Source organism: Populus trichocarpa, chromosome 4 (assembly GCF_000002775.5).
Source record: "Populus trichocarpa isolate Nisqually-1 chromosome 4, P.trichocarpa_v4.1, whole genome shotgun sequence".
Classification (NCBI taxonomy): domain Eukaryota; kingdom Viridiplantae; phylum Streptophyta; class Magnoliopsida; order Malpighiales; family Salicaceae; genus Populus; species Populus trichocarpa.
The window spans coordinates 11,957,243-11,973,483 of NC_037288.2; the positions used below are offsets into that span (position 1 = coordinate 11,957,243).

Below are 16,241 nucleotides of genomic sequence, written 5' to 3' on the forward strand. Positions count from 1 at the left end.
CTTGGTTAATAGTATTCATGTCAGGACAACCAAGAATGAATGATGAAATTAACTTTGGCTAATGGAATCCATATTGGATAGCTGAGAACAAATTATAAGATTAACTTTGGTTAATGGAATCCATATTGAATAGCCGGAAACAAATGGTAAGATTAGCTTTGGCTAATGGTACCAATGTTGGATAGCCAAGAAAAAAATGATAAGATTAGTTTTGGCTAGTGGTATCCATATTGAATAGATAGAACAAATGATGAGATTGGCTTTGGTTAATGGTGTTCATGTTATGACAACCGGAAGTAAATACTTAGAATAGCCTCAGTTGATGGTATTTATCGATATAATGAAAGGACAATTATAACATATTATTATTGACCAGAAATCATGTGAAATTGTATTAATTGATTATGGTCAAAGATGAACCATCTTCATAATGAAGGATTCTCCATATGTTAATTCCTAAATTATAATATATAAAATTGGTTGATTGTTGGACATAGATTGAAATAAAGTGACGAGAATTATTGTTAAATGAAGATATGAATGAATGTATTTAAAGTAGACTTGGTAGAAAATGATTAATGTGAATTTACTTTGTTAAATATTAATCTTAATCGTGACTATATGCTTTATTACTCTTTTGTACCATAATTAATGTTTATACACTTACATCAAGTTAATTGTAACAAGACTATCTCATGACCATGACGTCTAGCAATATTATAGTATGCACATTGTAAAAAAATCATGTAATAATCTAAGTGGTAGTAAGAACAAACAACTTATATTTTGTAAAATTTTATGACGTAAATATCTGAATTTATGATATGTAAATTATGGTGTGTTTGTAAACTTCATATCATGAACATAATAAATATGTATCTTTTCTTTTTACAGTACTATCATATATATATATATATATATATATATATATATATATATATATATGCTTTAAAATGTTGGGTTATTGAAATGACAATGCACAATTCTAAAAAGTTAAAAATAGAATTCAAGAATTGTTTATGTTAGATCTTATATAAAGGACCATGATATTTTTTTTAAAAAAAAATTACCCTCATTTGTATCAATTACGAATGAATAATATGTTGAAAATATTTGTAATTTTGTGGGTTATTACAATTTCAAAAGGGTAGCCTCTCAGTGTTTTGCATAACACGTCTTGGGATTTAATCATTTCTACCATTATATTTATTCAATTGTGGACAACAATACAATGTCAAGTAATTACTTTCATAAAAAAACATCTTTCGATTTCAAAATAACAAAAAGATGGAAAAGACATGTTTCACTAAAAAGATGAGAAGCAATCTAAAACAAAAATGCAGAATAACAAAGTTCTATAACAAAATAATTGACAATGCAAAACCTTTCTTAGATCAGCTTCCCCGTCAATATATGTGTCTCATCAATATTTACCAACCACTTGTTATGCTGAAGATGATTCGGTGACAATGTGATTTATGACCTTATTTTTCACAAACTTAACTTGTCTCTTTCTCATCAGCTTACCAACTTGATATTTTGAGATTCTTGTGATTTTTAATTGAGTGGCTTTAGACAAAGGTGAAGATGTTTGATGTAATTGGTTTGTAGCAAATCACAATGAATTTTAAGGTAAGACAACATAAATCTTTGAAGAACTCAAGACGTTAAAGGCAATAATTTACAAACTTTGATTAACCAAATAAATATAAGAAACAATCTTTTGATGAAGGTGTGAAAGAAGACAAAGAGACATATTCATTAGGAGCTTCTTAGTATTGGCTTCCATGTATGGGGCTTCCTTTCATAATGAATAATTTGTCTTATCAAATCAATTAACTGACCATCTCATTTCTCAGGAAGTTATCTTACTTTTGTCCAAGTTGAACTCTCGTATTTGCTTCTTATTGATCTTGGTAAGGGTTGATATTTAGGGTGAGCTTATTTTTTTCTGCAAATGAAAGACATATAATGTTTCCAAAGCTAATAAATAGGATATGCATGTGAAAAAAAGTTGAATTGAATACGAGTTCGTTCTTGAAGGAGTGACAATGGTCGTTACCTGATATTCTATTATACTGACGAGAGAATTCATATTTGTCTTAGTAAATTTGCAATAATATAGACTCTTGTAAAATTTATGTGACAACTATTTGCTACCAAAATGATTATTAAGTTTCTTTTCTAATCATTCTCTTAATTACATTATCCTTTCAATTATATCCTTTAATATTTTATATCATTTTGTTTATTTCTTGTTGTTATTATTTATTTATTTATTTTTATTAAATTATTAAATTAATCAAGGTTTAATTTAACGTAAAAGCTTTTTTACTTCTTTAAAAGCATTACTGTCATCAAAACATTTTTTTATAAATTAAAAAAATTTAGTTTAGCTCGCGGTATGGCAGGGAACACCAATCTAGTAAAATCCCAAACTTAGTAGCAACTGTTAAGAAAAGAAAAAAAAAGTTAATTATACTTTATTCCTCAATGATTTAGTTCCTATAGTTTGGCAAATAATAACTCGATTCTTCAGCCTTTCAAAAACTAATAAGAAATTAATGACATTTCTTCAATCACTACCGGGTTCCTGCAATAAACTTCCTTCCTAGCCCCTCATCATTTCTCTTTCTCTTCATACATCCACCACCCAGAAGTGGATATAAATAAATATTAATATTAATGGATTAATTTACAGTTTATTAACTATAGGGACTAAATTACTAATTTCTTTAAATAAAAATAATTAATTATAACTTATCACAACCAAAATCTCACTCTATTAAAAAAAAAAAAAAGTCATTGGTGCTTCATTTATGTAGGGGTATCTTAATATTTGTAGTTTATAGAGATTAATTAATTAGTTTCTATAAATGATTATTGCTAACGGTTCTCAGAGAAAATCACACAATGTTTGTTTTAGTGGTTGAACCATAATTTTTTTAAAAATTAATTTTTTAAATTAATTTTTTGATGTATTTAGATCATTTTGACATGCTGATATAAAAAATATACATATTTTTTAATTTTGATATATTTCAAAGCAAAAAACATTTTGAAAAATAATTGTTATTAAATACCAAACCCCTTAGTAATGTAGCTTTGCAGTTAAGATTTTTTAAAAAATAAGTTTAAGAAAAACACTTTTAATTGCAGTTTAAAAAAAAATAGATTTAAAAAATATATAAAATTAAATTAAAAACATGTGATAACAATTGCTTATTTCAGCTTTTTTGTGGGTTCTACACACAAAACTCAACCTCCACCTCTAAAACAAACACTCCTACATGTAAACGGATTAAAAATCTAAGAATTAAACATATAAGTTCTCAAACAATGAGGATTAATTTATTAGTTATGTTAAACTAAAGGGATTGAGTTACTATTACCTCTATTTGTTGCCTGGAAAATGGAAAATGCCAAGGTTACTGTTATGACCACTCCTTTCCTCTCTCTTGCCCAAGCTGCCTTGCTTGCTGTTTCAAACTGCCCAAACTGCCCTATGTTGAACACTTTCCCTCTTTCTCAAGCGCGTCTCTGTCTGACTCTCTCTCTCTCAAAACTCCTTTTGACTAAACTTCACAACTGGGCATCACTGATTTCCTCTCATAGTCACTTGTTTTTCTATTGTTGATGGTTTTGATGATTTAAAGTTTGTATCTTTGAAATGGGTTTTCTCTGTTATGATTAATTTGACAACTTTTGATTAAGTGTTTATATTTATGAAGATGAAGATGGGTTTGAGTCCAGATTCAGTAAAGGTAAAGAATTTTAAGGAGAAATCAAAGAGCAAGAAAAATAAGAAAAATCAAGGAAATGAAAAGGACGAGGAGGATATTGGATGTTGGTTTAAATTCAGGTCGACGGGAAGCTGCATGCCTTCAAGATCAAAAGTTGATAGCTCTTTAAGTGGCATCTCAACTCACTATGGTAAACATCTCTCTGTTGTTTGTTTTTTTTCTGTAATGTTTTGATCAACTGATATTTTATGCAGAACTATATGTCTATAGGCTTGTGTGGATATTGCTTTCGATAGTTTTTTTCTTAATTTTTTAATGTTATGTTGATTTGGTTCAAGGCAAATTAAGAAAAAGCGAGTTAAAAGTGTTCCCGAATTTTTATCCTTTTAGTTAGTACCGTTAATTAAAGGGCGTGTTCAAATTGATGGACCCTTTTTGAAGATTGTCATCTCATGATGATTTTGGTGTGGCATGTTGTTCCTTGATTAATAGGTCTATCGTGATCAGTTACCATATTATCCATGCATCGAATAACATGACTGCAACTAGTTCTTCAATGAACTAGATTAAAATTCAGAAATTTGTCACCTTTCCAATTAGTTCTTGTGAGAAACGTTGTTAATAAGTTGTTATCTATAAATATTAAGAGACAAATATACTTCTGGATTTGAATAATAGCAAGTAATTGCCCATTACTTTGATTTTCAGTGCCAAGTAAATCTAAAAACGAGAAGAACAAAGACCAACCTATTGTTCCAGCTATGTCTTCTACTACCACGACTAGCAATGCAGAGAGTGCATCCTCACTTCCAACATTCAGTGAGGAATTGAAGCTTGCTTCTCAGCTCCGAAAATTTACATTTAATGACCTTAAATTAGCAACTAGAAACTTTAGGCCTGAGAGTCTTCTTGGGGAGGGTGGGTTTGGGTGTGTCTTCAAAGGTTGGATTGAGGAGAATGGAACTGCTCCTGTGAAACCTGGCACTGGGCTTACCGTTGCAGTCAAAACCCTCAACCATGATGGACTTCAGGGTCATAAAGAGTGGCTTGTATGATCTCTCTCTATTTGTCACTTCTATCTTGGTCTTTCAAATGCTAGATGATTTTTGTTCTTGGAAAAATAGAAGATGATTCTCTTACTTTATATTATTAGTCATGTTTTTTCACAATATTTCAGGCTGAAGTTAGTTTTCTTGGGAACCTTCTGCATAAAAACTTGGTGAAATTGGTTGGTTACTGCATTGAAGATGATCAAAGGTTGCTGGTGTATGAGTTCATGCCTAGAGGAAGTTTGGAGAATCACCTCTTCAGAAGTATGTAACTGCAAAGCTGTAGGCTAGAATTTTCCTAATTTATCCCAGATGTAATTGCTTATCAAAAAATTTTTCTTTGTGCCAAAATTAGTGTATGTTACCATGATTTTCTATGCACATAAAACCAATACCTTTCTTATGTTGACACACCTAATGTTTCAAACATAATACATTCATGATATGCTTATTTTACCACAGAAATGAGGATCTCCGATGCACATAAATTAGCTTATACATTTGAAGTCTTTTAGAAAGTGTCAAGGTTCTTGCTATGTACGTGATGTGCTTTTCCAATACTTATTCCACAAATCTTAGAGCCTTCAAATTTTATTGACACAATGTTGTAGAACTTTGGAGATTAGCATCCTTTAGATGTGCATCAGTCCACTTGAAAGTAAATAACTATTAGGCCATCACTTGCACTGAGATTAGCATCTTTTAGATGTGCATCAGTCCCACTTGAAGGTAAATAACTATTAGGCCATCACTTGCACTGGTATCTGTATATTAATTTCCCAGTTTAGTGGTTTTTTTCTTGGCCAAATGAGCAATAGGTCCAACTGTCTGAAGCAGTGTCTATGGCTCTGCCTAAGAACCAACATCACTGTAATATTGTTTATTGCATTCTAGTCAGGTAGATAGATTTCACGTTTGGTAAAAGTTGATTTAAGTTTAGGAATTAGTATTGACTTTACGTAGTCTTGAATTGTAGGAGTCTGCCATTGGGCGTACTTCATTTCTGTGAAACTTATCAGCTAGTGGCAACATATTCCTCTAGATGGAGCACATCACTACCACTTTGGAAGAAGGATCCATTGACGTATCATGTAGAAATAGGTTTCAGAAGATTTTGAATGTTCAAGGGATTTATATAGTGGCTTCATTGGTTTTTTCCATTTATTAACATGGTTTGTAACCTTTTTTTTTCAATTAAGTAAAAGGTAACCAGGAATTATTGCTCATCTATGATCTAACCACTTCGAAAGTCTGCCTATTAAAAACCTACTTCAGATGTTATCTTTCTTTCAGCAAATGATTTAAGAGCTCCCTAAATCTACACATATTCTCCTTTCTCTTATGCTCTTCTTGCTTAAGATATTCATTAGCAATTGATGTTTAATGTTCTCTGGTAACAACCATGTTCTGTGCAGAAGGGTCCTTGCCCCTTCCTTGGTCTATCAGGATGAAAATTGCTCTTGGTGCTGCACAAGGTCTTGCTTTCCTTCACGAGGAGGCTGACAGACCAGTAATATATCGTGATTTTAAAACATCTAATATATTATTAGATGCGGTATGTGGCTTAACATGTGTATCTATTGGAAAATTACTTCACTAATCATTTCCTCTTTCCAGTCCCTTTCTGATTCTGATACAAGACATTACTATTTTAGGACTACAACGCCAAACTTTCTGATTTTGGACTTGCAAAGGATGCTCCTGATGGAGGTAAAACTCATGTATCAACCAGAGTTATGGGAACTTATGGCTATGCTGCCCCAGAATATGTGATGACTGGTGAGTGGCTCTATTTATTTTTCCTTGCTATGTGTTTATGCATAGATGTATGCATGCCTTTGAATGAATAATTGTAGGCTAAATAGTAAAATACCCCCTGAGCTAAAAATTCCCTGATTTTCCATACTAAACAATATGATTTTTGAATGTAGCCCTTATGTTAGGGTTTTGTTGGGAAATTGACATAAAGAAAAAAAAAAAACCTCCCTATTCCTCTCTTTTTCTCAGCAATAATGATAATTAGGGACTTCTTTTTCAGCATCTGGCAATTGGAATCAAAGATGACCTTATATAATGGCTTCATTCTATTGCTATAATTATCACAACACCACCACATCATAATATATGAGTGAAAGGAAGAACATGTTCCAATGTATGATGATGCATGTGGGTTTGAAGAGGCCACAAATCCTATATCACTGAGAGAGGCTGGGGGGGTTGTCTTTCTGTAGAAGAGAACTCCCTCCAATGTCATTGACTCTAGAGAGTGAGTGTCGTGGTCCTCACTATGTCTGTTACCACTCAATCTTGTTAGTCTGATAATTAGGGAATTCTTTTTCAGCTTCTGGCAATTGGAATCAAAGATGACCTTATATAATGGCTTCATTCTATTGCTATAATTATCACAACACCACCACATTGTAATATATGAGTGAAAGGAAGAACATGTTCCAATGTATGATTTAAACAGCCATCTTCTGGCCTTTAGTCATATGGACTCAAGCTTGTCGAGAAAGGTAGAATGTGAGATGGAATTTGGATTAAGTTTCAAATTGAGTTTGAACTCCCGTGTTTCTGTATTTCTTGAAATTATAAGATTAGACACCCTGGTATCAAATTATAAGATTAGACACTCCATATTTCTAGAATCAATCATACAAAATCTGCATAATGGACGCTATCACTGAACTAATTTTCATAACTGGCGACTTGCTGTCTTTTGCTGGAGTCTTGCTTGTTGATCAGTACGTATCCTTGTCTGTTGTGTTTATTTAACTCTTATGTCTTCCACATTGGTTTAGGACATTTGACATCAAAGAGTGATGTCTACAGCTTTGGAGTAGTTTTACTTGAAATGCTCACTGGCCGAAGATCCATGGACAAAAACAGACCAAATGGGGAGCACAACCTCGTGGAATGGGCAAGGCCACATTTTGGGGACAAGAGAAGGTTCTACCGCTTATTAGACCCCCGTCTTGAAGGCCATTTCTCAATCAAAGGAGCTCAGAAAGGCATTCAGTTGGCTGCCCAGTGTCTAAGCCGTGATCCCAAAGCCAGACCCCAGATGAGTGAAGTTGTTGAAGCACTAAAGCCTTTACCAAACTTAAAGGATATGGCTAGCTCTTCGTATTACTTTCAAAGTATGCAAGCAGATCGTAACAAGTCAAACATGAATGCTAAAAATGGCACTAGAACACAGGCTGGATTTGTAACAAGGAATGGACAGCCATTGAGGAGCTTAAGTGATGTGCGTGCTTCTCCATATAACCAGCCTCAGCAGTCACCAAAACCTAAAGGGAGAAGTTCATAGCACTACACTATAATTGCATTTATATTGTATCTGGTTTCAGCCTTTCGGCAGTAGCTTCAGCAGTTTGAAATAGCACCGAGGGTTGTTCCATCATTTGTCGGAGCAGCCAGGGGTGGTCTTTAGTTCTTCATCCACCATGTTCTATCAGTAAATTGATGGAACGAGCCTCCTGCATTGTGTGGTTGGTAAGCATCGAATCTGGGGAGGTTCATTCTGCTTGACTCCCTGTTCTTACCTCTCAAATGCGTCGACTCTTAAGAAGTCATAAATTGGAGACTGGAAAGATATTGAAGTCAAGTTGAGATGTCGATGGAGGTGAGGGGTATGAAGAGATTTTAGTAAGCTTGATTGTACATTGATGAGAAGGGAAGTGTGAGGCAAATTTATGCAGCTATTTAATTCTGACTCATCATTTAATGATATATATATATATTTATAGGATGCTGTACTCTCTTCCCATCTTTAATTGCTTCTCTTTTCACAGATAGGTTTCTTTATCACAGAATTGATGGAAAATTGAAATTCAAGTGGATCTTGAAGAGGGAAACACAAGGTAAATATAATGTAAAGGTAAATATATAAAAGGTCTCGTTTGGTTTCACTTTGAAGCATGAAGCAAATCACCTGCTTTATGGGCAAAATTATTAATATTTGAGCATGTTTCTTGGTCTCTGCTGAGTGCTGACAAATATGGAAATATTTTAAATGCGTTCAATGATTTTTTTAAAAAATAAATTCATTTTGGTGATCGTTGTTGGCTCTTCGGATGATGAGTTGAAGGTGGGGATAAGCTATTGCAAGAAAAGGTATGAGATGGCCATGAGCCATGAAAGGGAGCATCACAATTTCTTCATTGGATTCAGACTCCAATAATTATTTTGTTGAAGTTTGTGCTCCAACTGAATATGGCTCAAGCTTTTGGTTCAATTGTGAGGGGAGAAGAATGCTGGCCTCCAGATAAGAGGCTTTTGAAGGGAATGAACTTATAAATAATTAAGACATCCTGGTCGACTTGTTAAACCCAATCATAGACAATCCGATCAAATGCTTAGGTCATGAAATCAATTCATTGGTCACGATTTTTTTCTTTTTTCTTTTAAGTAAAAATAGAGAATATATATATATGACAATTGAATATGTCAGTCTAAAGGCAACCCACCGCAGCTGATTACAAAAGTTTGAAGATGAATTTATTTTTTAAAAAAGATAAAATTGACATGTAAAAATCTCTAAATTGATTTCTTTTCTACCCCTGATTTTAAAATTAAATTATATAAAAACTACTCTGATAGGATCTAATTAATTTAGTTAATCTAAAAATAACTTGAACGATTGTTTAAAAAAAAAATGATAATGATAAAATTAATAAAAAAAATTTAAAATAGAAAATAGAAAATGAGAAAAAAAAGAGTTGAATTAAAAATAAAAATAAAAATAAAAATAAAAAGGAGCTTCACTATTCATATAAATAGTAAAAATCTATAATATTTTTCACATCTTATACTTGTATTAGGTAATATTTAAAAAGCAATTTTCTCCTAAAAACATATCAAATTAATACTCAAAACATCATATCCAACTTTTTTTAAGTATATTTTTTTAGAGCAGTTAAAAGCAATACTGAAGATTAAATTCATAGAAGACAACTACTGTATTTAAAATATATATATATATATATATATAACTAAAGTGAAGAGAGTTAAGATTTTCAGATAGAAAACTTAATAAATTATTAAAGTTTTTTAATAAGGAAAACCTAAGAAAACTAGGGGTAATTACGCTAAAAAGTCAATAAAAAAAGAAGTAAATAATAGATCAAATGTAGACATAAAAAATTCATCATTGTGTAATTTTACCTGCCACTTTTTTTAATTGACAATTGTAACCACTTTATGTCATCATTAATGAAGACTTAAGATGGAATGTAATAAATTAGTATATTAGTCATTTTATATGTTTTCTTTTTATGTATACAAATATAAAAAAGGATAAATTTTAATTTTTTAATCTTACATTTTTAAAGATAAATATGTTGTGTCATTTGAACCTTTTAATTTAAATGATGTATATTGTATAATTTGAATTTTTTAATCGAAATAAATTATAAAATTAATAAATAATTTATTTAATCAACTTTCAAGAGTTTAGTACTTTAAAAAATTTATGTTAGTTGAAATTTTATGAAAGACATTGATATAATTGAAACTCCGAAAATAGAAACTAGATTTACTCAAAACTAAACTCATGAGAGTTAATTGAAATTAACTCTCTTGTGAGTTGGGGTGCCTTGCTCCGTAGATATTTTTTATTTTAATCATCGATTTTTTTTAATAGCAATTCATCCTCCCAAATTATATGATCATAATATTATAGGATGATATGTTTTTTTATTCCTATTTTCTCATCCAAAGTGTTTAGGGATTTTTTTTTTGTTATGACTTAAATATCAATTTTACAAAATAAAAATTAGTAGTTAAAAATAGAAATTAAAATAAAAAAGACCAAAATCTATCAAAAAAGACCTCAGTTTGATAATTGTATAGAAATTTCATTTTAATCCCTATACTTTTCAGTTATCCTTTTTTTGGTCTCTAGAATTTTAGCATTTCACAGTTCAATCTAAAATCTTATTTTTTTAACATTTCAGTCCTTGAAAGTTGAGAGAAGAGTGAGATAGTCATTGAAAAATACTAAGAAGAGATAAAGTTGTTGGTTCTTGACAACACAACCACCTAAAATGATGGTCATGGTGTCAATGAATTGAAATTTTTTAGGAAGTTTGATGGAGATGATTTTTCTCTCTCACAATATTACAAAAAGTAGATAGGAGTCTTTAATTTTTTTTTGATTATTTTTTTATTTTTTAGAGATATTAAAGGTTGTTTTGTGGTTGCAAATGAGGTTTTAAAAGCTTATATTATGTTTTTTGAAAGTGATTTCAGGTGTAAACAAGTTGAAAAATAGTTTTTTGCAGTCCAAAAACTCGGATCTTGATTTTCAAGTCACTAGAGATAATAAAACTATGTTGTAGATTGTTGCACTTGACATCGCGACAACCATACCCTCTTTTCTATAGATGGGGAAAGGGCTTTTTGTATAGAGCGGGGGGAAAAGATCTTATGTTAAAAGTGAGTTCTCACATGACATTATGCTCATTAAAAAAAAAGTGTAACAACCCAAACTTTTAAATGTAATTTTCATCTTTTCAATTGTCAGGTACGTGAAAAATAGAGAATTTTCTTTTATACACAACATCATAACAATAGTCTTATACTCACCATCCTTCAATTCATCAATAAACGCGATGCTACATGATTATACATGCGAAATAGTAAGGTTACAACACTTCCTTGAATTACATACATATAAATTTATTTACCAAAATTTTAACAAACATGATAAGGATCTACCCAATGTGTAAGGATAAATATCACAACAACACTTTCTGTAATGAGATTAAGATCTTCAAGGGAAAGTAATTGTATTACATATAAAATCATGAAAATTAGAAAAAAAATATTTGTACCATCATGGTTACTATTATTTACCAAACCATATGAGCAAGCACAACATCTTTAACACATTTATAAACACATTAATTTTATGTCAACTTTTCAATTTAATACATTCTTTTCAACAATTGACAAACTCTCATTTTCTTTGTTATACTCATTGAATAATCATCATCATACATACAATAGCTCCTTGATAAAAAGATCTAGTTCTTCACCCATCTCGTAACATTCATCATTTATGTTTTGAATTATTGAATTCATGGTAACGTCACAATCATCTTTATTTGTGTTCTAATTTAACCACCTTTATAAAATCATCATAAGTACTCCTTGTTCATAGTCTAAACCAATTTAGGGTTCATTACCCCTTACCATATCCATTGATCATACTTTAGTTTAATTATGGATTCATCAATATCAATTTTTAATCTCAATATCTATTATACCAATTATGACTCATCCATATATTTCTCAATCTCAATATATTTCACACCTATTTATGGCTCATCCATATATTTTTCATTTACAAAATGCTTTATGCCTATTTATGGCTCATTCATCTATTTTTCAATATCAAATATTCTTTTTGTTCATTTTTTGCACATTCAAATATTTTTTCCATCTTAAATATTTCTTATGCAACTTATCCATATATTTCTCAATCTCAATATATTTTACACCTATTTATGGCTCATCCATATATTTCAAAATGCTTTATGCCTATTTATAGCTCATTCATCTATTTTTCAATCTCAAATATTCTTTATGTCCATTTTTAGCACATTCAAATATTTTTTCCATCTTAAATATTTCTTATGCTCATTTTGGCACATTCAAATATTTTACAAATGTGATTGAAATTTGTAGTTTCCTTGAGTTAGCGGGATATTACAGAAGGTTTATTGAGAGATTCTCCACTATAGCTATTACAATGACCTGACTAACTCAGAAGGAGATGAAGTGGGAATGGAAGAAAGAGTGTGAAGAGAGCTTCTAGGAGTTGAAAAGAAGGCTTACAACAACACCGATGTTGACACTTCCTTCAGGAACTGTAGGATTGGTGGTCTAAAGCAACGCATCAAAAAAAGGTTTGGGTTATGTATTGATGTAACATGGTAAGGTGATTGTTTATGCCTTATGACAATTAAAAACTCATGAGGTTAATTATCCAGTACATGATTTAGAATTAGCTGTTGTAGTGTTCTCTTTAAGGGTATGGAGACACTATTTATATGGGTCTCGAGTTTGGATTTTTATAGATCATAAAAAATTAAGGTATCTAATGAAACAAAAGGAATTGAATATAAGACAAAGATGTTGCATGGAATTTATCAATAATTATGATTGTGTAATAGAGTATCATTCGAGGAGGGCAAATGTTGTTGCAAATGCCTTTAATTGTAAAAACAAGGCATTGGATACGCAGAGGGATGATTGGGATGGAAGAGAATTACAAAAGTTAAGAAAGATTGATGCCAAGACAGAAATTACACCTAAGGACTCCTTATTAGCTCAGTTAAGAGTGAAGTTTGTACTCGGGGATAGAGTGCTAGAAGATAAAAAAAAAAGATATCAAAGTTGGTAAGATAAGAGACAAAGTGAAGTTAGGAATTGAAACTTTATTTCAAATCTTGAAGGATGGAATGATAGTATTTAGAAGGCGAATGTACATGCCAGAAGACAAGGCATTGAAAAATAAAGTACTATGGAAAGCTCATGAGTCGAGACTCACAACACACCTTGGGAGTACAAAGATGTACCAGGATTTAAAAAGTTTTACCGGTGGCCAAATATGAAGAGAATATTAAGATAGATTGAATAAGTTTGAGCTAAATCAATATTTTTGCAAATTTATTTAGTTAACGTAGGTAATTAATACATGTTGTCATCATTATTTTATTATATAGGTTTGATATAAGCAATGGATGATCGTTCATTGATGTATAGAGATTCACTCCAAGGGTTACAAATGATGGATTATTGTAATAGGATTCAAGGTTTTATTAATTATACATTATCTAATTCGAGAAATATTAGTGGAGGGGGTATTAGATGTCCATGCAAGAGGTGCAAAAATAAAAAGTTTCTCGATCTCGATGTTGTAACGATGCATCTTCTATAAAAAGGGTTTATGGAAAAATATTTGTGTTGGTATGTACATAAGGAACCATTTGTTCCTCACGATACCATGATAGAAAAGATGGTTGGGTCAACTTCTAGTTTTAGCAACGTGCATGGAGTTGTAGATGACAATAGTAATCCTTGAAGGAATATGGTTATGGATGTGATAGGAATGAATTAGGGTCATATCGGTCAATGTCTAATCATAGATGAAGATCCTAATGCAGACGCGATCAAATTTTTTGATCTTTTAAAAGATTCTAATGAACCATTATGGGATGATTGCATAAATCACAATAAATTATTGATTATTGCATAGGTGTTCACCATCAAGTCAAATCATGGGTTGAGTAAGGCATGTTATGATATAATTGTTAAATGGGCGAGAAACATTTTATCTGAAGGGAACAAACTAAAAGAGAACTTCTATGCTACTAAATCCATAATGAAACCCCTTGGTCTAGGATACAAGAAAATTGACATGTGTCTAAACTTCTGCATATTGTGCTACCTTGAAAATGCAGAGTTGACCGAGTACAGAACATGTGGACATTCTCGTTATAAACCCAAAACTAATTGGGAAATGACTTTTATCGCACATAGAAAACTTAGATACTTTCTAATCACACCTAGACTGCAGAGGTTATTCATGTCATGACGACTGCTAAGCATATGACATAGCACCAATCATATGATGCGGTGGATGGAGTGATGGTACACCTTTCCAGTGGTGAAGCCTAGTAATACTTTAACAATATGCATCCTTATTTTTTAGTGGAGACAAGGAACGTGCGTCTTGGGTTATGTACAGGCGAATTCAATCGATTCGGGTCATTTGCTACTCCTTATTCTTGTTGGCCGATGATACTCACGGTTTACAACTTGCCACCAAAGATGTGTATGTGGTTTGACTTATGATGTATCGAGAAAACAAAATTTTCTGATGAAAGCAACGATGATGTGGACTATTAATGATTTTTCAACTTATGAAATGGTTTCTGGTTAAAGCATGCATGAAAAACTAACATGTCTATATTGTATGGAAAATAACAAGACATTCACGCTAACAAATGACGGTTAAGCATCTTTTTTTACTACCACTGGCAATTCTTGCCAACGGGTCACAAGTTCAGAAAGGGCTTCTTTGTTGGCAGAGTTGAAAGGGATGTTGCACCGCTGAAGTATTTTATTGGAGCTTCCTTATTAGAAGACCAATCTCCTCAACCATAACCTTGATGTCATGCACATAGAAAAAAAGCATGTTTAAGAATATTTTCAACACCGTAAAAATATAGCTTTGTTTTGTCACATAAAAATATGAAGTTGATTTATATTGGGTCACGGGTCACAAAGCTCAAAGCCAGTTTTGCCTTAGACAATAATGCACAATTACTTGTCTACCAACGACTTAAAAGTTTGTATTTTCTTGATGGACATGCCTCGAATATATCAATAATTGATGAATTTAAAGGATTGCAGATTATATGGAATAAAGAGCTATGACCGCCACATGTTTATGCAAAAACTCATTTCATTAGCTTACCGGGATTTATTATCAAATAAGATATGTGATGTACTCCAATAATATGCAAACTTGATATGATATTCCCTCCATTGTTTTTTGACTTGATGGAGTATCTACCCATACATTTACCTTTTGAAGCAAAAGTTGGAGGCCTAGTCCAATATAGATGTATGTATCCATTCGAGATGTTAGGGATTACACATGCATTGTAATTAAAATTTTATTGTCTTTCTTTGCATATTTCAAAACATTCATTTAATTTAATGCAGGTTTTTGGTCAACCTGAAGAGAAAAGTAAAAAACAAGGTATATGTTGAGGCTTCGATATGCAAAGTCTATATTGTTGAAGAGATCTCAACATTTATCTCGTACAATTTCGAGCTTCAATTGAGAACAAGAATCAACCATGTTCCAAGGCATGACAATGGTGGGGAAGTGCCTTCATATGGGAACTTGACAATATTCTCTCATCTTGGACGACTGACATGATCAAAAGATTGATGTCTTATCCCAAGTGCAGGAGTGTCGAAATAATAAATAACCCGGAAAGACTGGGGTCGAACCACATGGAGGTTAACTATATAAATAATAATAATAATAATAATAATAATAATGAGTTAAAGAGAATTTAGAGATGTAAGATTAATGTGAAGATTAAACAATGATAAAAATAGTTGTCAAGGTTAGAAGATCCACTAATGGTATTTCAAATAAGTATAATATAAACTCTTTTTATTGCTTAACTGGAAACCACACACAAATGAGGTTTCAATCGAATGATTTGTCATTAATAGCTCATTATAAATTATTAATATGATCATATTAATTATCTTATTCAAGTAACACCAAACTTTTAAATATTGTCAGGAATTCATGATGCTAACTTATGTTAACAACAAATCAAGTTCCTTTCATAGCACAGGTGTAGGTTATACCATACGGTTGGCTATGAAAGTGTCAAGCATTTGTTGTACCAAG

General features: G+C 31.6%; 1 protein-coding gene across 2 annotated transcripts; it reads left to right on the forward strand.

The window, feature by feature from the left end:
• The first annotated feature begins 3,432 nt into the window (after positions 1 to 3,432).
• On the forward strand, positions 3,433 to 8,543 carry LOC7463048 (serine/threonine-protein kinase PBL34). 2 transcript variants are annotated; one of them, XM_024599990.2, is made up of 6 exons: positions 3,433 to 3,933; positions 4,452 to 4,792; positions 4,921 to 5,056; positions 6,208 to 6,347; positions 6,448 to 6,571; positions 7,594 to 8,543. In XM_024599990.2, exons 1-6 carry the CDS (start codon positions 3,726 to 3,728, stop codon positions 8,100 to 8,102), a joined length of 1,458 nt encoding a protein of 485 aa, XP_024455758.1. In that variant the 5' UTR covers positions 3,433 to 3,725; the 3' UTR covers positions 8,103 to 8,543. The 2 variants fall into 2 exon arrangements, with proteins under 2 accessions (XP_024455758.1, XP_002305368.2); XM_002305332.4 differs by having other exon boundaries at positions 6,211 to 6,347.
• The last annotated feature ends 7,698 nt before the right edge of the window (positions 8,544 to 16,241 follow it).

What these genes read in the sequence shown, in the direction of transcription:
- LOC7463048 (XM_024599990.2), top strand. Translation starts at nt 3,726, where the DNA reads ATGAAGATGAAGATGGGTTTGAGTCCAGATTCAGTAAAGGTAAAGAAT. An exon ending in GGAGAATCACCTCTTCAGAA is followed by an intron (nt 5,057 to 6,207) that starts GTATGTAACTGC and finishes TGTTCTGTGCAG; the next exon opens with AAGGGTCCTTGCCCCTTCCT. An exon ending in CCCAGAATATGTGATGACTG is followed by an intron (nt 6,572 to 7,593) that starts GTGAGTGGCTCT and finishes ACATTGGTTTAG; the next exon opens with GACATTTGACATCAAAGAGT.